This window comes from Sebastes fasciatus, chromosome 24 (genome assembly GCF_043250625.1).
Source record: "Sebastes fasciatus isolate fSebFas1 chromosome 24, fSebFas1.pri, whole genome shotgun sequence".
NCBI classification, from domain to species: domain Eukaryota; kingdom Metazoa; phylum Chordata; class Actinopteri; order Perciformes; family Sebastidae; genus Sebastes; species Sebastes fasciatus.
The window spans coordinates 8,822,820-8,848,776 of NC_133818.1; the positions used below are offsets into that span (position 1 = coordinate 8,822,820).

Here is a 25,957-nt window from a genome sequence, read left to right on the forward strand (position 1 = left end):
AGATGTTAAAGAAATCCACAAGTAAAATGAATAAAGACTTTGATAAGAACATTACACTTTTGATGGTGAAAAAAAATAAAAGGTCACATTGTGTGCAGTTCTGGTGCAGTATGCGTCATTTTCCCCTGCCAGTGAGGCGAGTTGTGTCAGCAGTACCTGGGGTCCGCGTTGGCCGTGGCCTCGTCGATGACCGGGATGCGGTTCTTCTTGAGGACGGCTGTGGACAGACGCGCCGGCTGCTGGAGCTCTTCCTCGTGGAGTCTGTAAACAGCACTGGGTCCTGGAAAAACATTTGTTCAAAACATGACCGCTTCTTATACTAGAAACAATTGTTTGTTTTTTTTAATTTATTTTACATTTTACTAATCACATTATCAGTGATTTCTTCTAAACAATACTGTTGCAGTTGCTACTCGAATGTTAATGTATATACATTATTTATGACAAAATAAAGCAATGTTAATCCTGTTATTAATTTGTTTCATTTTTTCTCTAAAAACAACAAAAACAAATCGTTCAGAGTACCGTTAAAGTACCGGATCAATAAGCAGTATTGGCAAGAGTAGTAAGTACCATTAAAATCTAAAGATACCTATCAATATTAATACTCAATTGATTCATCAACCTTTAGGTAAATATAACAATCGGAACCAAAACAACTTGATCGGGACGTCCCCAGATTGTTTCCTCTGCGTGTGTGCGTTTTAACAGCCAATAAGAGGAGGTCAGTTGATGTTTACCTGAGGAATGATGGACATCTTCTGGCGCGGGTCGTGGAGGTCAGAACCCCGTCGATGTAGATCTTCCCCTGAGGTTCAGCCAGGCGGAACAGAGCTGAGACCAGAGAGCTTTTCCCAGCACCGGTTCACCCCACAATACCAACCTGACGCACGGGAGAGAAGAATCTGGTTTAATGTATTACTTTAGGTTGAACGTGATGAATTCAGTCCTCTGAAGACTACAGATGGCTGACCTTCTCTTTGGGTCGGAACATTGCTTTCAGGTCCGTCGCCGCCGTAGGAGAAGCTGACAGGGTCGAAGGTCACCGGGCCTTTGCTGGGCCAATCGGGAGGAGGACGCTTCTGGGTTCTCGGTGCTTCGCTCTCCAGTTCGGTGTACTCCGCCACGCTCTCCACTGACGTCATCTGAAGACAGGAAGGAGTACAGGTTGCTAATGTGACCGGGAGGTCAAACCAAAGCCGTGAGATGTGGACAGTTTGACAACATCTGTTTTATTTAATAAGATACAGTTTGTTCGTCTCAGAGTTTTGCTTTACATACAGTGCCTTCACAAAGTATTCAGACCCCTTCACTTTTTTCACATTTTCATATGTTGCAGCCTTATGCTAAATCCATAAAATTATTTTTGTCCCTCATCAATCTACACTCGATACACCATGATGACAAAGTGGAAACAGAATTTTAGAAATGTATTAAAAAGGAAAAACTGAAATATCACATTGACATAAGTATTCAGACTCTTTGCTATTACACTTTAAATTTAGCTCAGGTGCCTCCCATTTCCCTCGATCATCTTTGAGATGTTTCTCCACCTTGACTGGAGTCCACCTGTAGTAAATTCAATTGATTGGACATGATTTGGAAAGGCACACACCTGTCTACATAAGGTGTCACAACTGACAACGCATATCAGAGCAAAAACCAAACCATGAGGTCAAAGGAACCGCCTACAGAGCTCAGAGACAGGATGGTGTCGAGGCACACAAAAAACTCTGGCTGAGCTCCAGAGATCCTGTGTGGAGATGGGAGCAACTTCCAGTAAGACAACCATCACCCAACTTCACCGATCTGGGCTTTATGGCAGAGTGGCCAGACGGACATTAAAGCCCACTTGGAGTTTGCAAAAAAGCACCTAAAGGACACTCAGACTGTGAGAAACAAGATTCTCTGGTCTGATGAAACCAAGATTGAACTGTTTGGCCTCAATTCTAAGCGTTATGTCTGGAGGAATCCAGACATAATTGCCCAATACCAACCCCAACGGTGAAGCATGGTGGTGGCAGCATCATGCTTTGGGGGTGTTTTTCAGCGGCAGGGACTGGTGAGGGAAAGCTGTATGGCGCAAAGTACATAGATATTCTTAATGAAAACCTGGTCCAGAGCGCTCGGGACCTCAGACTGGGCCGAAGGTTCGCCTTCCAACAGGACAATGGTCATAAGTGCACAGCCGAGACAACGCAGGAGTGGCTTAGAGACAACTCTGTGAATGTCCTCGAGTGGCCCAGCCAGAGCCCCGACTTGAACCCAATCAAACATCTCTGGAGAGACCTGAAGATGAGTCTCCGCCGACGGTTCCCATCCAACCTGACAGAGTGATATTTCAGTTTTTCTTTTTTTAATAAATTTGCAAAATTTTCTAAAATTCTGTTTCCACTTAGATTGATAAAGAAAAAAAGTAATGTTATTGATTTTAGCGTAAGGCTGCAACATAACAAAATGTGAAAAAAGTGAAGGGGTCTGAATACTTTCTGGTCAAGGGACCCCTTTGAAAATGGCCATGCCCGTTTTTCCTCACCAAAATTTTCATATGGAGCGTTATTTACAATTCTTCCCAAAATCTAACATGACATGGACACCAATGGATTCCTTGGGTTTTCTAGTTTCATACTATCGTATCACTCTAGCTTTAAAACTGAGCCCACTACAACCTCTGAAAGACAGAATAGCCGTCAGATTGTTAAGAGGTTAATAGTTTATATAATAAAAGTTTGATACTTGGTGTCTGTGTATCGATACAATATTGCCACGCAAAATACCGCAATACTATACTGTATTCATTATACCCCCACCCCTACTAAATAATGCGCTTCATAAGTCCTTCAGCTACAAATACAAGTTGTAAATAAAGTCAAAGTCAAAAGGAATATCTTACCAGGTCCTCCACCTCTGCACTCTGCCTGAACCCGCCATTGGAACAAACGGAGCCGGCGTCCATCTCTAACAGAAAAAGGAAAAACACATTTCAGGACACTATTCTCTCTTTTATCACAATTAATGTCTTGCATTTGAACGTGTCTGACTCTGGTGATATCAGAAAAGATACTGTGGTGGACAGCCAGTGTTTAAAGGGATAGTTTGGGTGTTTTGAAGTGGGCTTGTATGAGGTATATATCCATAGTCAGTGTATTACCTACAGTAGATGACGGCCAGCACGCCCCCAGTCATAGAACCAAAGTAATGTACCGCTGTCGACGGGGGCAGCAGCAAAATGTATTTTAGGTTCACCGAAACAAATCAATATCAATTTAAGTATGCGCTACATGTAGAATATTTTTGCCAGTTTACCCTGAGGTGAGAGTTATACAGTCTATGTTTGCATATTGGAACTGAAGCCGTTATCTATGCTCTCACCAAAGCAACCACACTCCTTTGACAACAACAGTAATTTTACCCTCACAGAACACGGGAGCTGCTGGTCTACCGCTGCCTCGATCGGTTAGTTTGTTTGTTATTGTGTGACTTTGGTGAGTTCGGATTCACCAAAGTCACACAATGATTCCTAAATGTGGTGTCAAAATTATTAATAACACAATGTATAAGAAATTCATCTCAGAACGTTTTTTGGAGGATGTCAGGAATGTAAACTGGGCCGATGTGTATGCTACACAGGAGCCTGAGGCTTCTTTACATATTTTTATGAACATCTTTATGAGGATTGTCGACAACCGTGCTCCCGTGAAGAAGTATGCCGCCAAATCCAGACCAGCTCCATGGTTCAATGAGTCTTTAAAAGACCTTATGAAACAGAGAGACAAAGCCAAATCCACATTAGCAAAGTCAGGATCTGTGGAAGACAGACTAAAATATTGTCAATTGAGAAACCGAGTGACAAAACAGAATAAAAGAATGAAAAAGGAATATTATAAAAATAAAATAAATGCAGTGAAACTACATGGTAAAGAACTCTGGAGAACCTTAAATGAAATAATGGGGAGAAATAAAACTGGGATGGCAGGTTTTTCACTAAACCATTTGACATAGCCAATTATTTTAATGATTACTTTGTGAATAAGGTCGATGCACTAAGGCAGAATATGAGCAGCGTGGATGAGAGTGAAGTAAGGAAGTTGTTAAAAGCCCTTCCTGATATGCTGGACAGTAAGGTACTTTGTCTCTCAGCCGATTACATTTCTGGTCCCATATGTCACATATTAAATAAATGTCTAATGGAAGGTATATATTCTAGTATTTGGAAAGAAGGCAAAATAATTCCCTTACCTAAAGATGGCAGATTAACATTTACTGGGCAGAACAGCAGACCCATCAGTATTCTCCCTGTACTAAGCAAACTGATGGAGAGAATAGTCCATTCACAAATACAAGATTACTTTGACTGTAATGGCCTGTACACTAGATTTCAACATGCTTACAGACATCACTACTCCACTTGTTCCGCACTAACGCAAATGACAGACGACTGGTTAAAAGAGATAGATAATTCTAGGATAACAGGTGCAGTGTTACTGGATTTCAGCGCGGCATTTGATGTCATAGATCATGACCTTTTAATTAATAAACTACAACGTTATGGATTTAGATCAAGTGCCATCACATTTATGAAGAATTATCTTTTATGCAGAACACAAAGGGTGTATTACAATGGCAGCATGTCTAACAGTAAAGGGCTTAACTGTGGCCTGCAGCTGTCTTGGACCTCTCCTGTACTCCGTCTTCACAAATGACTTGCCTAAAGCTAGTATACAAATGTACGCCGATGATTCCACACTGTATTACGCAGCAAATACAAGCGGCGAACTAGACCGAGTTCTATCTTTAGACCTAAACTTGGTCTATGATTGGATAAAACAAAATCAGTTGGTACTAAATATCTCAAAAACCAAATCCATTATTTTGGGATCTAGTCATAAGCTGTCATCTATGCCCACAATGAATCTCTACTTGGACAGTGAACCTATACAGCAGGTGGATAAGGTCACATTACTATAGACAATCAACTGTCATGGGTCGAGCACATAGAAACAATTGTCAGGAAAATGGGAAATGGCATCTCCGTGGCAAAAAAATGCCTTCCGTATGTTCCGGCACACGTTCTGGGACAAGTAGTTAAATCTTTAAGTTTAAGCCACCTGGACTATTGCTCACCTGTATGGTCTTCTGCACCGAAAAGCATACTGCGGAAACTACAAATTGCCCAAAACAGAGCTGCAAGACTTGTGTTACACTGCCCCATGAGAACGAACACAGACAGCTTGCATCATAAACTGTCATGGTTAACAGTAGAGAAAAGACTTGCCTTAAGCACAGCGACGTTCTTTAGTAACAGCATTTATTCTGCTAAACCCGAGTTTTTATACAGTCAAATTACCAGATGCAGGGACGTTCGCAGTCATTTCACTAGAACAGCAGGTGATGGCCAAATCATGTTAACTCTAAAAAACTAATGCCTTAAAAAAGACGGTCATTTACCGCGCCATCACTCACTGGAATAGCAGCCCTCTTCACATCCGTCAATCCTCTAACAAATCCACATTCAAATACCATCTAAGAATACATTACTTAAACAGCTGATCGATAGTCCAGTGTTGGTCATGTATGGTTTTCTTTGTTTTCGTTGTTCCTTTTCTCTGATGATGGGCCTTGAGGCTAAACACAAATTGTGGAACATTTGTGTATGAATTTGAAATCTGAAATTTATATATGTTTGAAAATGTTAGTGTTATTGGTGTAACACAAATGTGATGTTGTATATAGTATGTATGTGATAAATTAATGTACATGATTTCAGACCCCAGGAAGACTAGCTGGTGCCATTGGTATCAGCTAATGGGGATCCTTTTTAGATAAATAAATAAATAAACACAAACAAACTAATTGATCGAGGCAGCGGTAGACCAGAAGCTCCCGTATTCAGCAAGGTAAAATTACAGGTTTTTTCTATGGACTCTGGTGGCTTTGACTAGAGCATCGATGGATGCAACGGCTTCAGTTCCCCATCAGAAAGGGCTGTCTGACGGTAAGGTTAAAATATTCTTAATAGAGCGTACACTTAAACTGATATTGATTTTAGGTTTTGCTGCCCCCGTCCACAGCTTTGCTCCCGTGCTGGTGCTCCTGTCTGCTTCTCCAAACTGGAGGCGTGCTAACCATCATCTACTGCAGGTAATACACTGACTGCAGATAAGTACCTCACACAACCCCACTTCAAAACACCCACACTATCCCTTTAATGTTAAAAAAGGTAAGTAAGTACACGGATAGGTAAGTAGACAGGTAAGTAGGTAGGTAAGTAGACAGGTAGGTTAAGTAGACAGGTAGTGTAGGAGCTAAAGTCTAATACTGTAGCTACTGAGGTGATTAGCCCTGGACTGACGCGCTTTTCGCTGTAGATGGTACCTTTAGTTGTCTGTTGTGCTGTACAAAATTGATCCTGAGTCCGCTCGTTGGTTTTACAATAACAGTTCATTTATTCCTAATATGGTCTTAAAGAAGCATGTCCGGTTACCATAACAACGAGTAAACAACCCTTTGCCCTTCCGGGCTAAACCCTGACGCCAACAACACACCTCCTTACCTGTCCGGGTATATACCTGTGACTGGGTCAGTCAATTAATGCAGTGCCACCTAGTGTTCGTAAAAGTGAATTACATCCCAACCTCAGTATGTCAGCATCATGTTTTGGCTCTTACAGGTAGGTAAGTAGGAAGGTAGACAGATAGGTAGACAGGTAGACGGATAGGTAAGTAAACAGGTATGTAAGTAGGAAGGTAGACAGATAGGTAAGTAAACAGGCAGGTAAGTAGACAGGTAGACAGGTAGGTAAGTAGGAAGGTAGACGGATAGGTAAGTAGACAGGTAGGTAAGTAAACAGGTAGACAGGCAGGTAAGTAGACAGGTAGACAGATAGGTAAGTAGACAGGTAGGTAAGTAAACAGGTAGACAGGCAGGTAAGTAGACAGGTAGACAGGCAGGTAAGTAGACAGGTAGACAGATAGGTAAGTAGACAGGTAGACAGATAGGTAAGTAGACAGGTAGGTAAGTAAACAGGTAGGTAAGTAAACAGGTAGGTAAGTAAACAGGTAGGTAGGCAGACAGATAGACAGGTAGGTAAGTACAGGTAGACAGGCAGGTAAGTAGACAGGTAGACAGGCAGGTAAGTAGACAGGTAGGTAAATAGACAGGTAAGTAGACAGGTAGGTATGTAGACAGGTAGACAGGCAGGTAAGTTGCTAGGTAGCTTAGCGTCCAGCTAGCATACGTTAGCTGGACGCTAAGCTACCTAGCAACGGACAGTTAAGCTACCTAGCAACGGACAGTTAAGCTACCTAGCAACAGTCACAGCCAGCCTCTAACTTTACCTCATAACGTCCTCCAGGTGTCTTCATGAAGCAGATTCATTAATCCATAGATTAATCCGCTCTAATGTCAACATGTCCAGCCGTCGGGTGTTTCTCCCGGCAGTAGACAGGTAGGAGAAGATACAGGTGATACTGATTACACTAACGAGGCGCTGTTGTGTTCAACACCTCTCACTTCCGGTCCTCCAAACCAATCAATTCCCATCTAAGGTTCCGCCCGACTACCCGCAATAACATCTACTGAAGATAGACATTTCATTTATTCTGTTTTTACATATTATATTATGACTTTTAAAATGTGTTTTCGACATACTATACTATTATTTATTTTTTCGACATACTATAGTATGACTTAAATGAAAGTCATAGTATAGTATGTCAAAAAGTCAAAATATAGTATGACGAACAAATAAGTTATTGTATAGTATACCAAAAAAAAAAGTCAAAGTATAGTATGTCGAAAAAATAAAACAAATAGTATAGTATGTTGAAACAATTAAAATCATAGTATAGTATGCCGTAAAAAAAATATTTATAGTATAGTATGTCATATGTCAATCAACAATCATAAATGTATTTTTGAATAACACATTTCAAAATAAACTTCCATTTATTGTTAAAATGTTTAGTCTGTAAAATAAACTTAAATGCAATTTCGTCTCGTTGAATTACACAAAGACCATCAGTTTAATAAAGGAGGAGGCTGGAATACCTGTGTTGGTTCAGTGGCGATCGGACCTCAATGAGTGACAAGCCAGTCTGGAGAGCTGCAAGGGGCCCAACAAATGAACAGGGCATTGTCTATATAAAAGGTGTTTTTAATGGTTGGCAAACATTGAAATATTAATTAACTTGTGCCTGTACAAATACGCATTACTTATTAATCTCAGGGGCACCTTAGCAGTACAAGCCTTGGATTCAACTGAACAGATTCCACTGAGGCTTCGCAATCCTCTTTTAACGACACTCGTCTCTCCTTGAAAACTGCTTCAAATCAATACAAACAGAAAGACGTTGGTTTATTAGCCTAGTTCCTGTATTACTTAACCAGGGCCTGGCAGCTATTTGAACCGAGCCCCTTTTTTTTTTTGCACGAGGATATCAATGAGTTTCCAAGGAATGGGGCTGTTGTAGAAAGAAGTGGAATTGCAGTATTGTATTATTTATGAGTGATTTTTATATAGACCTTCATTACGCTTTCCTTGTGGGCATGACATTGAATATAGAGTAGATTTACATAGCGGTGTCTGTGGGAGCGTCTCTCGTTAAAATCGGATCATTGAGAAATTCAATAGACAAAATCCTCGCTTGTTACAATAAGAGCAACGAGACAATATCCACAAGTTTCGTTTATTTTGCAGTCTTTTAAAAAGCAGTGTGTTAGAATGAATATGTAAAATACTACAGAATAATTGAGAACAGACTCACGCATCAGAAAAGAATAAGGAAGTTTATTTTATAAAAGGAAATATATTTTTAGTATGTCATAAAAAAAATCATTAGTATGCCATAAAAATGTTGCCACACTATGACCTTGTTATGGCATACTGTATGCATACTTGTAGTGTCATATGCCATCAAAATATAGTTTTGTATGGCCTAAAAATTTCGTCATGAAATGTCTGGAACTTATTTATTATATTATTATTTATAAATATTTATTTATTATTACTTTTGCCAGTTTTAAGTTATTTCAGTGACCATTGTGGGTTTTTCTTTCTTTAACGGAAGGGTACCAACAATTTTGTCCACGTGTGTATAAAATATATATATATGCAAAATGAGCCAAACAGTCGAGGCAGAGGCAACGAATACTAGCCAATCGCACCACAGTAGGGCAGAAAAGCTCCACAGGTTGACTTCATGTGTCTGTGTTGAGCCATGTAATGTGAAAACTAGCAGGGTGACACGTACATCTGTAATAAACTAAAAACAATTTCATTTGTTTTGCAGCAAACACCCAGATAGTCAGGATTTTTTTTGGTTTTACATCAAACATCACATACAAAAGACACTATTAAGGTGCTAACTTTGGTGCAGAATCTGTTATAATATGAAAAAGTAGTGTGAGGAAATTAACTGCAAAACTCCATTGTTCCACAGGGTGGAGCTGCAACAGAAAGCAAAGCAGAAACCTCTATTTAATAGTGTTAATCTACAGTTATGTTGTCATAAACAAAACTAATATGCAGAGGCACTTTGGGTTCAGAATATATCAATGAATGAAGACAAGTCCAGGTGGAGGAGGTGGCTGAGTGTGGAGCAGAAGGAGTGGAGGAGTCTCAGTGTGTCTGCAGAGACTGTGCAGAAGGACAGAGTCCAGATAGACTCTGTCAGGTCCAGAGGAACACCAGATTACTTCTACCATCTGATGAGAGAAGAAGACAACAGAAGTCATCAATCAGTGTTTACAGAGACTCCCTTCATCAGCAGAGCGGCATACTTTACACATATTAGACAAGTTAAACACATAATCCAGACTAAAATTAACACAGTTTAAACTACCAGATGCAGGAAGGACAGTGAATGTGTAAATGTCTTATTCTTTCAGCTCCAACCCCGGCGGTGTGAAACAGACTTGGGAGAAAGTAAAAAATAAATACATAAAAGTATCGGTAGCAAAGTAACCGAGGCGACGCATTCGGTGTGAGGAACTGTAGGAGCGCGACTCTGACGAGTCTCGCAGCAACATACGGCTCAAGAAGCTGATTCAGATGAGTGACTATATACTGATATACTGATTTTGTGTTATTGTGGTTGTATAAATGTAATTTATGTCCATTTCATGATCTATGGTGCTCTAGACGGGGCGGTGATATTAAAAGTCTGTTAATTTACATATTCAGAGTCTGACTTTTCTGCATTTGTCACTTTAAACTCTGTTGCTTTTAGCCTGGATAATGCGTTGAAATTCTTTGTCTCCGTGTAATATTATCTTACGATCCACACAGTACACAGTGGAAATAAACTGCTGAGAGTCGTGAGAGCGTCATTACTGCAGAAACAGAGAGCTTTTCACTGCTCACTTTAATGATGGATTTAATGTTTCATCTACTGTCTCTATACATGATGTGATGCTGTCAGCTGTAATCCAGCTTTATTTCCTGGAGACATGAACACAACAACAACATCTTCTTCACATCAACTCTAACACATGATCACAACAAGCTTCTGGCTGATCCGATTGGCTGACTGTTCTCTCTCTCTGTGTGTCACCGTTCTCCTCTCGCAGCTTAACGGAAGAAACGCATCGCAACAATACTGCTGAAACCAGAACGGACCGACTCCGACCCTCTACTGACCTCAGAGTCTCCAGTCTACAGTGTGGACTCTCCTCAAGATCAGACAGCAGCATCGCTCCTGAATCCGTCAGCTCGTTTCCTCTCAGCTCCAGCTCTCTCAGATGGGAGGGGTTGGACTTCAGAGCGGAGGCCAGAGAAGTACAGCTGATCTTTGACAACCTGCAGCTCTTCAGTCTGAATAAAGAATAAATGATGGAGATAAAAATCACTTTATAATCCAATCAGATGTGTTCAGGTTTTAAATGTGTAGTTGAAGACTAGGATTCTTCGATTTGTCTCTCAGGCATTGTCTCTTAGAATTTAGTCAGCTGGTAAGATCATTGGCTTCCCCAGGCGGACCTGGGTACTGACGAGGGGGCGCAACATGAATGCTGATCCATTGCCCCCACCCCCACGTTCATGATGTAAATAACTGAGCCAAGCTCTGTAGGAGCGTGCGTTCAGTCAGAGCCTACTTCTTGCGTAGCTTTCAACGAGATCAAGCTGGCTCTGGCCCGCGCTTTCTCACATAGTAGTAAACATTTTGGCTGCACTCGCTGCTCCAAACGCCGTGAAAAACACTCTGCTTGTAGGATCTATTTATTTTTAGTAATTCTGAATTTTATATCTTAGAAAGCAGAATAGGAGCAACAGTCTGGAAAGAGAAATGCTTTTCCATTCTCACTTTTCTTTTTTCCATACTCATCCAGACCTGGAAATTGGTCAAATCAAATTCCATACTTCTCCATACTGCGTAGGAACCCTGAGTATTAGTTCAGAAGATCCTCTGTATCCAGATGTGACCATTTACCAACAATGATAAACATTAATTTACTTTAACAACTAACAGTGGATATTTTCTACAGTGTCTTTAAGAAACAAGTCTTTTGTAACTGAAGACTAAATTTAGTTCAAGAAACATGAAAATATGAACAAAACGACATTAACAACTTTACGGATGTAAGTTTTGTTTGCACATAAATCAGGTTCAATTGTTAATTAAGAGTAACAGAGTGAACTGACCTCAGAGTCTCCAGTCTACAGTGTGGACTCTTCAGAAAACCACACAGTAGCTTCACTCCTAAATCCTGCAGCTCGTTTCCACCCAGCTCCAGCTCTCTCAGATGGGAGGGGTTGGACTTCAGAGCTGAGGCCAGAGGAGCACAGCTGATCTCTGACAACCTGCAGCACCTCAATCTGAATAAAGAATAAATGATGTAACTTTAGAAGACAACGTTCCTGCTAGTCAATGGACTAAACCACCGGAGAAGAAAATGTACTTTAGCATTAAGATACTCAGTGTGGATCAGTATAATATCAGCCTTATGTCTGCAGTTTAGTGTCACCACAACTTTCGCATCATATCAATCTCAGTACAGAAGTAAAAAATAGTGTCTGACCTCAGAGTCTCCAGTCTACAGTGTGGACTCTCCAGAAAGCCACACAGGAGCTTCACTCCTGGAGTCTGCAGGATGTTGTTATTCAGATCCAGTTCTCTCAGATGGGAGGGGTTGGACTTCAGAGCTGAGGCCAGAGGAGAACAGCTGATCTCTGACAACCTGCACCACCTCAATCTGAATAAAGAATAAATGATGTAACTTTAGAAGACAACGTTCCAGCTTGAAATTATTCAATGTTTAATAATCTGTTCACAGCTGAAGAAGGTTTAGAATGTAGAAGTTCAGAAAATGTGAACTCCGAAACACCTGAAGCCAACAGGATGCAGGTTAAAAACTGTAAAATACAAAAAGTGAAACAGAGCTCTCATTAATATTAATGACAACGTAGTGACTTCACCTCTTAAACTCTGACAGCTCCACCAGTGGATCCATTGATGCAAACTCATGTTGAGCAGCCAAACACAAATAAATACCACAGAAATTGATTCAAGATTCAACTCAAGATCTCAAAGTTTCCAAGGATGTCAAATATGTCAGGATGGATTTTGGGGAAATGTGAACAAAAGATATATAAGATAAGACATCTACAACATATATATTTTAGGAATAGTGGAGTCATAAAGTCAAAGCATCTTCAGTTTAAAATATTCAACCAGTATAAGCATCACAAAGCTTCATATTGTTTTTTAGAAAAAACACATTTTGAATATATTTGTTATTGTCTGATAGCTGAAATAGAGATTATTTATTTAATCTTCATATTTATGTATTTTTATTATCATTTCTTGGGGAAAAAAAAGAAACATGATGAAAGTCAAGAGTTGTGATATATTAAGGTTTTAAAAGTGTAGCTCGACATTGCTCTGCCGCAGTCAATGGACTAAACCACCGAAGAAGAAAATGTACTTTAGCATTAAGATACTCAGTGTGGATCAGTATAATATCAGCCTTATGTCTGCAGTTTAGTGTCACCACAACTTTCACATCATATTAATTTCAGTACAGAAGTAAAAAATGGTTACTGACCTCAGAGTCTCCAGTCTACAGTGTGGACTCTCCAGAAAACCACACAGCAACTCCACTCCTGAATCCTGCAGCTTGTTTCCATCAAGCTCTAGCTCTCTCAGATGGGAGGGGTTTGACTTAAGAGCTGAGGCCAGAGGAGTACAGCTGATCTCTGACAAACTGCAGAAAATCAATCTGAATAAAGAATAAATGATGTAACTTTAGAAGACAATATTCCTGCTTGAAATCATTCAATGTTTAATAATCTGTTCACAGCTGAAGAAGGTTTAGAACGTAGAAGTTCTGAAAATGTAAACTCCGAAACACCTGAAGCCAACAGGATGCAGGTTAAAAACTGTAAAATACAAAAAGTGAAACAGAGCTCTCGTTAATATTAATGACAACGTGCTGCTACTTCAACAACAACGTAGTGACTTCAACTCTTAAACTCTGACAGCTCCACCGGTGGATCCATCGATACAAACTCATGTTGAGCAGCCAAACACAAATAAAAACCACAGAAATTGACTAAAGATTCAACTCAAGATGTAAAAGTTTCCAAAGATGTCAGAATGGATTTTGGGGAAATGTGAACAAAAGATATATAAGATAAGACATAAGACATTTTCTTGGAAAAAAAAGAAACAAGACAAAAGTCAAGAGTTGTGATATATTAAGGTTTTAAAAGTGAAGCTCGACATTGCTCTGCCACAGTCAATGGACTAAACCACCAAAGAAGAAAATGTACTCAGCATTAAGATACTCAGCGTGGATCAGTATAATATCAGCCTTATGTCTGCAGTTTAGTGTCAACACAACTTTAACATCATACACTGCTCAAAACAATTAAAAGGGACTGTTTATTACTTCTTACACGTATAAATCTACCGGGTCGGGATCCCGTGCACGCGCTTGCGTGTGGCCGGAGTCTCTGCTCCGCTGCCTGCTTGCCTTCACTCACACACCGCGCGCGTTCTCGCTGTCTCGCTCCACCTCTACACGTGCATGCGCGCACACTACGCACTGCAGAAGAGTTAGTTTAGCTCCGAGAATATCTAGTGAACGTTTGTGCAGAAATAAATGCTGCAGCTCCTCCAGACAAAACAGAGGTTTCCCGTGTCTTGTGAAGTGACGGGGCTCCGCAGCGAGAAACGTTACCGTCTCTGACCGGGTGCCGGAGGGAGACACCGGCACCCGGTCGGACACGATAACATTTCTCTTCCTGCTTCGCCCCCGCTGCTTCAGCCTCCGGGCGAAAAGCCAACACTAGGATCAGCAGTGATTCATGGAGAGACCTTCGTCTGGTCAGCTAACATTACTGCCAAGCAGCTGAAATATAGTGATATTGTGGTTTTAGCTGACGTGTGTCGCCTCACTGTTTTGAGTGATGCTCGTTCATGTCTATTTAGAGCGAGCACTGTGGCCGTTGACTTAACGGCCACAGGTGTCGCTTTTAACAAGCATTTCTGAAAGTTACAAATAGTCCCTTTAAGGGAACGCTTAAATCACACGTCAGATCTTGATGAACGAATTATTCAAGTTGAAAATCTTTACTGATGTACATTGTATAACTTGTTGAGAATGATGTAACAACGGTCAAAAGAAACCAAAATCTGGATTCTATTCAAAATCACTCCAGTGTTATACTGTGATGATTAAGTGTTCCCTTATTTTTTTTTGAGCAGTGTATTAATCTCAGTACACAAGTAAAAAATAGTTTCTGACCTCAGAGTCTCCAGTCTACAGTCTGGACTCTCCAGAAAACCACACAGGAGCTTCACTCCTGAATCCTGCAGCTTGTTGTTACCCAGATCCAGCTCTCTCAGATGGGAGGGGTTGGACTTCAGAGCTGAGGCCAGAGAAGCACAGCTGGTCTCTCTCAAACTGCAGTCACTCAATCTGAATAAAGAATAAATTATGAAGATGAAAATCACTTTATAATCTAATCAGATGTGTTCAGATTTTAAATGTCTAGCTCAACATTACTTTGTCCTAATCAATGAGCTTTTCCCTAAAATAAGTAGAGTGACTTAGTTATTGTGGATCATCATAATGTCAGCCTTCTACAGACATCATCCAAATGTCACAACATTCATACACCTATTCATGTCAACACACATCAATAACAGGCTGCTGATCTCTGTGTTCATCTACGTGTGTGTGCTGAAGGATCAATATCAATGATCAGACATTATTTGTGGATAATAGAGTGAGATATAATAGAGTTTTAGTGGTATAAAGAGAATCTGATGATGATGATTAAGACCTTCAAGACTCTTCATAGTGGATGACACCTCCTCAGTTTGTATCAGCACGTCACCACTGAATCAAAACAAGACCGGCCAGCTGGAACACTGGTCACAGTTCGTCACGTTCATGATGTAAATGACTGAGCAAATCAGATTTTAGCCAACACGAGGATTAGTCCAAATTAGGAGGGGCCGCTCGTACCCCCCTCAATATGTAAATTATTACATTGTGCCAGTCTGACAGGCAGCGTTCTGCTCTGTGCCGTCTGCCTGCCTTATCATATTATTATTGTTATGTTGCTCATGCTGAATAGTTGGCCCACATTTGGCTGTCAAAGTGCCGCCCTAGGCAGTTGCCTAGTTGGCCTCTATGGAGGCGCCGGCCCTGGCTGGGACGTACAGGCGTAGAGGCAGCTCTGTAGGAGTATGCGTTCAGTCAGAGCCTACTTCCTGTGCTGCTTTCAACGAGATCAAGCTCGCTCTGGCCGTCGCTCTCTCACACAGTAGTAAACATTTTGGCTGCACCGGCTGCTCCAAACGCCGTGAAAAACACTCTGCTTGTATGATCTATTTATTTTTAGAAATTGTCCAGACCTGGAAATTAGTAAAATAAAATTCCATACTGCGTAGGAACTCTGAGTATTACCATGTGACCATTTACCAACAATGATAAACATTAATTTACTTTAACAACAGTGGACATTTTCTACAGTGTCTTTAAGAAACAAGTCTTTTGTGACTGCAGACTAAATTTAGTTCAAGAAACATGAAAATATGAAGAAAAGGACAATAACAACTTTATGGAAGTAAGTTATGTTTGCACATAAATCAGGTTCAATTGTTAATTCAACATATATGATCTCTAATAGTAACAGAGAGTCTGTGAACTGACCTCAGAGTCTCCAGACTACAGTCTGGACTCTCCAGAAAACCACTCAGGAGCTCCGCTCCTGAATCCTTTAGCTCGTTTCCACTCAGCTCCAGTTCTCTCAGATGGGAGGGGTTGGACTTCAGAGCTGAGGCCAGAATAGCACAGCTGGTCTCTGACAAACCGCCGTAAATAAATCTGAATAAAGAATAAATGATGAAGATAAAAATCACTTTATAGTCCAATCAGATGTGTTCAGGTTTTAAATGTGTAGCTCAACATTACTTTGTCCTAATCAATGAGCTTTTCCCTAAAATAAGTAGAGTGACTTAGTTATTGTGTTATTGTGGATCATCATAATGTCAGCCTTCTACAGACATCATCCAAATGTCACCACATTCATACACCTATTCATGTCAACACACATCAATAACATGCTGCTGATCTCTGTCAAGTCTGGAATTAGAGGATCAATATTAAATCAGACTTGTTGGACTTCATTATTTAATTTATTACATGGCCTTCTCCTTACTGTATCTGGTAGCTTAGTAGGTTTATGTCATTTACAGGAAAGGTCCCCATTTGGTCAAGTGTGTCTTCAAACAACAGCCATGTGTCAAATAGAGCGCTACAGGATTGAGTCCTAAAACCCAGAAATGAGTTAGTATTTTAGCACTTCCTGTTCCCTCGTCTGGAAGTCAATGGGTTTTTAGTTAGATGCCTGAAATAAGGTCTGTGGTTAAAGGTCCAGTGTGTAGGATCTGGCAGTATCTAGCGGTGAAGCCTCTCCTCTGTGCCAAGCGTGTTGGAGACGCTTTCACGAGGTGGCCGACGTGAAAACGTGAATGTCCCTCTCTAGAGCCATCTGGAGGAGAGCCAGTGCGTAGAGAGTGTGTGTACAAACTACATAAGCTACAGTCAGTGAACTGACCTCAGACTCTCCAGTTTACAGTTTGGACTCTCCAGTCCGGCAGAAAGTAGCTTCACTCCTGAAACCTGCAGGTTGTTGTTGTTACTCATGTCTAGCTCTCTCAGATGGGAGGGGTTGGACTTCAGAGCTGAGGCCACAACTTCACAGTGAGTACCTGAGAGTCCACAGCCAGAAAGTCTGTGATGAAACAAAAATGACAAAATATGTTATTATGAAAAAGGACGGTTTATATTTACTTCATGCATTTGATGACTAAACAGTTTCATATATACTTCTTTGATTAACATTTGCTCCTCACATCAGCGGTTCAGCTAATCTTATCTCACTGTTTGACGTGAAACAATAATTCTCATCACTCTCTCTCAAACCTGCAGACTTTTAATCTTTGTTTTTCTTTAATCTTGCAGATGAAGAGAGAGAACATGTAGTTACATTGAGGCTTCCCTAATGTCCAGTCTGTCAGTTTGATCTGATCCCAGGTCTGTCTCCACAAAGTTAGCATGAGGCCTTCTTGATTAGAAAAGCACATTAAAACTCAGTGAATAAGTAATAATAATAATACAGTTGAGAAAGTTGACCTCTCTTTGCTAGCTACCTGCTGCTTTCAGGTTCACGTCCATAAATGGGAAAATTCTGTGACTTCTGCCAAACGGTAGAGACATTTTTTGTCATTTACACTTTTCTGAGCGTCATACGTATTCAGCTCACAAACACAATTAAAGAACCAATAAGGTTGCATTATTTTCAACATAATATCATCAGAAAGATGTTATCAGTGTATCTGCATTAAAAACATAACATTGATCTTTGGTGTGTATAAGATCTCTTAAAGTCTGAATTCTACCATTCTGCTGTTATATATTCATCAGACTGCTGTTATTGGTGGAAGCTGTGTATTTCTTGCTACTACTCTTCTCTACAGCAACAAGAGAGAGAAACACCTGAGTTTCCTTCTGTGAGTAACAGAATAAAAAGAAAGACTTAAAAACAAGATGATGGAACACAACTTGAAATCATGAGCAATAAAATGCACCATTGCTCGATTCAACACACTCAGGGGTTTTACAACGACTATCTTTGTCTCGTATGACCAGTAGTTTACGTTGGCTAATTCTATAGTTGGGTCGATTTTCGGTTTTGCCGGTCCAGTCCGGTGTACGAGCTCAAACCGGTTTGATTTTATGCTAACCGGCAGAACCGACATTTGTCATTATGACACGTTCTGGCAAATTAAAAAGTAGCCTACATCAACAACCTGTGCCGACAGAGACGCAGTGCTAAATCCAGCCTGTATTGCATTACTAATAAGCAATATCACAATGTGATTAATGTAATATTATGATATTATGTTGGTTCATTAACCAACTAGGAAGTTCATGTGTTTTTTGGGGTGACGAGACGAGACATGGCAGAGCTGGTCTCAAAGAAAACTAAAACTGTGGTAACATGGCAACAGTCGAGAGCCAACGAAAGAGATGAGTCCAAAAACACACAAGGTAACGTGTTGAAAGCAAACCCCAGAACCGGGCTCTAATCCCAGGACTGCCCCGACTCCCCGCCAGATCAGTAAACGTTCTGTTGCTGCCGTTACACCGGTTAAACCCAGCTGTGTATATTTGAAGAACTAAACTAGTAATCTACACTGATCTATAAAGTTAATCACATCTGGACTTACTCTGCTTTTCTGAAGTTCCTCACAGCTGGAATCAGTCTCAGTCGTCCCTCTGGTGTTACGTTGTACTTCTTCAGGTCAAACTCATCCTGAACCTCCTCTGACATCTGCAGCATGTAGGCCAGAGCTGAGCAGTGGATCTCTGAGAGTTTCTTCTCCGATCTGTCCTCTGACTTTAAGAACTTTTGGATCTCCCGATATACCGAGTGGTCGTTCATCTCCGTCAGACAGTGGAAGATGTTGATGCCTCTGTCAGGAGAGGTATTGGTTTTCTTCTTTTTTAGGTTGTAGATGGCGTCCCGAATGCTTCCTGAACTGCTCTTTGTCCGACCCAGCAGACCTCCTAAGACTCTCTGGTTGGACTTCAGAGAGAGGCCGTGAAGGAAGCGAACAAACAGGTCCAGGTGGCCATTTTCACTTTCAAGGGATTTCTCCATGGCTCTCCACAGGAAGTCATCCAGGGTTGAATGAACATATTCTTCTCCCAGGAAGGCCTTCAGTACCTCTGTGTTGCCGTTTGTGTAACAGTGGAACATGTAGACTGCAGCCAGAAACTCCTGAATGCTCAGGTGAACAAAGCAGTAGACTGTTTTCTGGAAGATCACACACTCTCTTTTGAAGATCTCTGTACAAACACCCGAGTACACCGAGGCCTCGGTGACATCCAGACCACACCGCTCCAGGTCTTCTTGGTAGAACATGATGTTTCCTTTCTCCAGATGTTCAAACGCCAGCCTCCCCAGCTTCAGAAGAACTTCCCCGTCAGCCTCCGTCAGCTCCTGTGGACTCGTCTCACGTCCCTCGCCGTACTTCTGCTTCTTCCTCTTTGTCTGAACCAACAGGAAGTGTGAGTACAGGTCAGTCAGGGTCTTGGGCAGCTCTCCTCTCTGGTCTGTAGTCAACATGTGGTCCAGAACTGTAGCAGTGATCCAGCAGAAGACTGGGATTAGACACATGATGTGGAGGCTCCTGGATGTCTTGATGTGTGAGATGATTCTGCCGGACTGCTCTTCATCACTGACTCTCCTCCTGAAGTACTCCTCCTTCTGGGCGTCGGTGAAGCCTCGTACTTCTGTTACCCTGTGAACAAATGCAGGAGGGATCCGATTGGCCGCTGCAGGTCGGGAAGTTATCCAGACGAGAGCTGAGGGAAGCAGATTCCCCTGGATGAGGTTTGTCAACAGCACGTTGACTGATGACTTCTGGGTGACATCAGACACAACCTCATTGTTCTTGAAACCCAGTGAAAGTCTGCTTTCATCCAGGCCGTCAAAGATGAACAGAACTTTACAGACAGCGAGCTTCTCTGCTGTGACCTTCTGTAATGTTGGATGGAAATCATGGAGCAGCATGAGAAGACTGTACTGCTCATCTCTGATCAAGTTCAGCTCCCTGAACGGAAGCGGAACGACCAGACGGACATCTTGGTTTTCCAAGCCCTCTGCCCAGTCCAGAGTGAACTTCTGCACTGAGAAGGTTTTTCCAACGCCAGCGACGCCGTTCGTCAGAACGACTCTGATGTGTCCCTCTTGGTCAGATAAGGCTTTAAAGATGTCGTGGCACTTGATTGGAGCGTCATGGAGGGTGTTCATCTTGGAGACTGTCTCAAGCTGCCTCACCTCATGTTGGGTATTAACCTCTTCACTCTGTCCCTCTGTGATGTAGAGCTCAGTGTAGATCCTGTTGAGGAGGGTTCCACTTCCTGTTTCATCAGTTCCTTCAGTCACACGTTCACATCTATTCCTCAGACTGATCTTATGTTCATCTACAACCTCCTGCAGACCTCTATCTGCTGAAAGAGAAGGAAAAAAAGTTTGAGACAAAATAAAGAAAATTTGACAATCTGCTTATTATGTTCATTGCCAATATTGAAGTGATCAATATAAAGTAAATAAAAAAGAAGTAAAGGTTTAAAACAGTCCAGTTTTTGTGGAAGCATCAGAAATGCTCCTTTTTCTCTCAATCGGTGAACATGAGTGATTGACAGCAGAGGAGACGGAGCCTCAGCTGTCCGTCTGCAGCTCTTCATCTAAACAGCTCACTGTGGCTGTTCTTTCCTCACTGTAATATTTAAAACTGATCCACTCATCAAATAATGTAGAATATGTTCATATCTCGTTGTGTAGACCTGTTTTAGTCCTACTACTTTTAAGGAACTAAAAGGTTCCTTCAGTCCCCTGTTGTCTGTGTTTCCTTGGGTCTAAAAACCTGTGAAGATTCAGCAAAATATTCCGCTGATGTACGAAAAAGCAACATAACATGTGACGAGGGTTGTTGGTGGTCGCAGCAGTAAACACACTCTGCCGCCTGCAGTTAAATAATAAACATTAGGTTTTAACGCCGTGAGACAATCAGAAAATAACATTTCTTTCTCTCATTCACAATACCGTCACGCTATGTCTCTTTGTCGCTCTTCTACTGATCGCCCTCTCCCTTGTGCTGTCTTTTTGGCTGGACCGCACAGGGCCAGCCCTACAACCGCAAAAGTCTGTCACTGAATGAGTGATGACGTTACACGATTGGTCGGCCGAGTGTCGGAGTTTCCTCATTGGCTGTTGCTCTTTCAAAATGAAAAGGCGGGAAACAGTCTTTTATGCACATGAGCCCGTCCAGCGCGACGCGTCGCTCACAAAACTGTCAAGCTGTCAAACTAGGAGATCTAGTTCTAAAATAAAACGAGATTCAGCAGTGGCATCGCCTATAGCTCGCTTAAAATGTTTTCGGAAGTAGATTTTGGTGGATTGTTTATAAGGAATAACAGAAAGTTTATGGGCAGGCCGCCATGTTGTTTCCAGTTTGAAACGGCGAGCATAAAAACCAAGAACCAATCAGGTGCATTCAACGTCACCGCTTGACTCAGACATATATACAAAGACACCGCATTGACCTCTGTATCACACGTTAACATTGGCGTATGTATATACAGTATGTCTATGGCTTGAACAGCCAGTTGAGTGGAGTAGCGCGTCCCCTAGTGTCCTTGCAGGACCGGGTAAATAGTGTTTTCAGACATGGAGACGTCAGCAGACAGATGTCGAGTCTTACTTTGCACAGTGCTGGTCTGACCGGCTGGCTGCAGTCCAGCTCTTGTTCTGGATCTTTCTCCACACTCGGGACAGGAGGAGTCTCCTGATGAAGCAGGCTGGTCCCAGTATGAGAACCAGTGTCCACAGCTGGTAGAGACTGGATCCTTCAAGACGTCCTGGCACAAGGCACAGCCGGACAGCTGCTCCTCCACAGAGACATCACTCCTCTTCCTCTTCCTGTGAAGACATGTCAAAATCTAAGGTCAAAGGTCCACTTACTAATGATCCAAAACTTATATATATTTTCATGAAGTGTAAATTGTGAAATGGAGGTTCTCAGGTGTTTTGTTTCTGAAATACAATCAGTAGTTTGTGGCTATAAAACCCAGACTAACATCTATCTTAGTTTGAAACAGTATCTGCACTAATAGTTCTGCATCAGGAATATAAATCTTTTAGCAGAACATTTAGTCTTCATCCTCAATGCATCATCATCCATCAGGTCAGCGCACAGTAGAAACAGTCTCTTACTTTGTGTCTGAGGGTCCAGGTTCATTACTGAAGAGTAGAGGACGACCTTTGGACTGGTCACTCTTCATAGACAGACAGCTGGGTACTGGAGACTCTGCTCTCGGTCTGTACTGGACTCTGCAAACACCAAGATGATTTTATTCACATCACATGAATCCTTGATAAAGTCTCTGATGACAAAGACATTTCAGCAGCTCTAAATACACAAACTACTGCTACTGTCAATAATTTGGTTTAAAAGTTTGTATTAGTCCTCTTAGATTACAGTAAAAACAGTCTCTTACTTTGTGTCTGAGGGTCCAGGTTCATTACTGAAGTATGGAGGAGAATCTTTGGACCGGTAGCTCTTCATAGACAGACAGCTGGGTACTGGAGACTCTGCTCTCGGTCTGTACTGGACTCTGCAAACACCAAGATGTTTTTATTCACATCACATGAATCCTTAATAAAGTCTCTGATGACAGACATTTCAGCAGCTCTAAATACACAAACTACTGCTACTGTCAATAAGTAAGGGATAATGTACAGCGAGCCGGTCATCGCCCTGAAGGGGATTCTTTCACAACAATGACCCGCTAGCTGTGCATTATCCCTCTTATTACACAGCTACTTAAGAAATTAATATTTTGACACTAAAACGTAAAAATGTAATGTAAAAAACACACAATCAACAAAATCATGGCATTGGCATGGCATTCTCTTTGTGTCAAGAAACGTTTGTTCAGCTTTAGTTAGCAAATACATTTTAGTAGAAATTTTAAAATAGAAACAAAATCAACAGAAAACAGTATTGGTAGAGGAAAGTGAAAATGAGTCCTATAAATGAGTTAGTAGCAGCTCTCTTACTTTGACTCTGAGGGTCCAGGTTCATTACTGAAGTGTAGAGGATGACCTATAGACTGATCACTCTTCATAGACAGACAGCCGGAGACTAGAGACTCTGCTCCGTCCTCCTCTTCCTCCACACAGTCAATCATCTTCTGATCTGAAGTCAGTCTGAGAGGTAAAACATTCGACACTGACTGTGAACATGTAAAGGACACAGGCAAGACTGAGAGAACAGGAAGAAACACACAACCTCTCTCTCTATCACACACACAAAATATATACAGTACAATAAAACCACCCAGCACTCCACCTGGTCACTTTTCTTTAGATCTCTGCTTGTTTTCTTGGGTTACGGCAGTTTTAATGAGCATTATTCAACCTGTCACGACTTAGTGTTCACAGATTAATCAAACTGTTGAGTTCTGTCCACGGGGAGAAAACTGACTTAGAGACTTTGACAGTGAAATAATGAAATGTAGGATTAATACTCACCCTGCTTCAGTCTTCACCTCTCTGTCACCGCCGTTGATTCAAAATGGAAGTTTCCCTCTCTTTTCTCATGAGCCTGGATCACTGGATCAGTGTGCCTCCTCCCCTCTCCATTTACAGGATATGAGCCGAGTTCATCTGTGACTGTGGGTGTGTTTACAGCCATGACGTGTTCATAAGAATCTCTCTTAGCTGGAACATGCTGAATTAACCCTCCGAGACCCACAAATAGGCCGGTTTTAGTCTTTTCTAGGAGGGTACAGGGGGTCTTTAAGGGGAGATAGCAGGTCAACAGTAGATATCCCGTAGAAGTGGTGTACATCATCTGAAAGCTGGGAACCTGTAAAGTAATTTGAGATGCAAATCAGCACTGTGTGTTTGTTTATTTATTTGTTTAGCATAATTTAAGACTAAACAACATAACAGTGCAGGAAGAGGCAAAAAATCCACTGGGCTTATCTGAAGCCTCCACCTAGAGACAAGATTAATATAAAGAAAAAATATGACTAAATAATAGTGATAACAAACAATTAGGACAGGATATATATAATAACAATACAGTAAATATATCAACAAAGATAAGTGTGTGTGTGTTGCGTGGAAGTGTATGGTTAGTGTTTGTGAGGAGGATATTGATTTAAATATCTATAATGACTTCTGGGCAATCGTAACCAAACATTATGAGTGGGAAAAAATAAAAAACATAAAAACAGATACATGGACAACAACATGGGGAAAAGCAATTACAAGACAGCAATTAAATGACCCTTTAAGCGACTTTTGAAACATTTAACAGATGAACAGTTTATTGATAGATGTGAAAAGCTATTCCATATTTTACAAAAAGGCTTTTTTACCTCCGTAAGGCAACAGCTTGGTGCACCTTTTCCCACACCTTATATTGTCCTCTTTTGGCTTATGTGTAGTAACTTGTTTTGATTCCGCTGGTTTTATTTTTTTGTCATTATTTGGTTATGTTCTTTTATTGTTGTTTTTATTTTGTCTGTATTTCATTGTATCTGTGCAAGCACTTTGAAACTATGTTTAGAAAGGGGCTATACAAATAAAGATTATTATTATATAATCAAATGTGATTAACAGTACAGCTGGTGTGTTTCTTTATCCCAAACTCTAAATGCCCATTTATTTTTCTTTAACGACAGAAAAGAGATTAACATATAACTTCAGTAGCAGTGTTAAACACAGCAGGAACAGTTCTGGTTAACAAACACAGCATAACACAGTGAATTTGAGCCAAAATGGCGACAATACTTAGCACAGCATAACATAGTGAATTTGAGCCAAAATGGCGACGCTACTTAACATAACATGCATATTCAACGAACGTGTCCTACCTGTATAAGGGGACACACACACACACACACAGCCAGACAGGTCAGGAACACCGTTATAAGTTAACTAAATGAGTAGTACATGAGTTACAGCATTAAACAATATGATACTGGCGACTTCTTCCACATTTTGTGACAACTTAAATGATGAAAGTTATTAGATTTACTTCATTATATTACCCACGAGCTAGCTGGCTCTTTTCAAACCTCCTTGTACCAACCGTTACCAACCGTTACTAACGGCTCAGCTAGCATCAGTAAGCTGGACGCTAAGCTACCTAGCAACGGACACGGTGATTTACCTCATAACGTCCTCCAGGTGTCTTCATGAAGCAGATTCATAAATCCATAAATTAATCCGCTCTAATGTCAACATGTCCAGCCGTCGGGTGTTTCTCCCGGCAGACACGTGTAGGTGAAGCTACAGGTGAAGCTACAGGTGAAGCTGATTACACTCACGAGGCTCCACCTCCACTGAGTTTGCGCGGGCGCTTCTTCTTCTTCTTTGGCGGTTGGCAACGTGCCACCTACTGGACTACTGGACTACTGGAGTGTGGAGCAGGAGATTGTGCAGAAACCAAAATAAAAAATAAATACAATTATTATTAAAAAAAATAAAAATAAATAGTAATAAGACTAATAATAATAAGAATAATATTAATAATAATAATGAGGAAAACTCACCATCTGGACTGGAGTGTGGAACAGGAGATTGTGCAGAAACAAAACAATAACTAACTAACTGAATGAATAAATAAATAAATAAAAATAAATTACATTAAATTATATTAAAATAAAATAAAATAAAATAGATAAATAGAATAAAAATCTACAGGGAGCCACTGGAGAGGAGCTAAAGAGCCTTATGTTGCTGACCCCTGCTCTAAACATAAATAACTGTGGTCACAATGTTGAGATATGTGAAATGAGCTAATTCAATTATAATATGACATTATTTCAAATGGAACAGATACACTTAATTAAGAGC

The 25,957-nt window shown here is 41.0% G+C and overlaps 1 protein-coding gene across 21 annotated transcripts; it reads right to left on the minus strand.

Moving 5' to 3' along the window:
* Positions 1-8,843: 8,843 nt before the first annotated feature.
* On the minus strand, positions 8,844-25,792 carry LOC141763228 (protein NLRC3-like). 21 transcript variants are annotated; one of them, XM_074627733.1, is made up of 15 exons: positions 25,272-25,792; positions 23,621-23,957; positions 23,147-23,296; positions 22,585-22,701; positions 22,301-22,417; positions 21,789-22,006; positions 18,747-20,535; positions 17,072-17,248; positions 16,165-16,338; positions 14,749-14,922; positions 13,045-13,218; positions 12,019-12,192; positions 11,642-11,815; positions 10,640-10,813; positions 8,844-9,705 (listed from the first exon to the last, which is right to left on the minus strand). In XM_074627733.1, exons 3-15 carry the CDS (start codon positions 23,275-23,277, stop codon positions 9,699-9,701), a joined length of 3,600 nt encoding a protein of 1,199 aa, XP_074483834.1. In that variant the 5' UTR covers positions 23,278-23,296; positions 23,621-23,957; positions 25,272-25,792; the 3' UTR covers positions 8,844-9,698. The 21 variants fall into 21 exon arrangements, with proteins under 21 accessions (XP_074483834.1, XP_074483835.1, XP_074483837.1 ...); XM_074627734.1 differs by lacking the exon at positions 22,585-22,701; XM_074627736.1 differs by lacking the exon at positions 22,301-22,417 and having other exon boundaries at positions 21,789-22,000.
* Between the last annotated feature and the right edge of the window lie 165 nt (positions 25,793-25,957).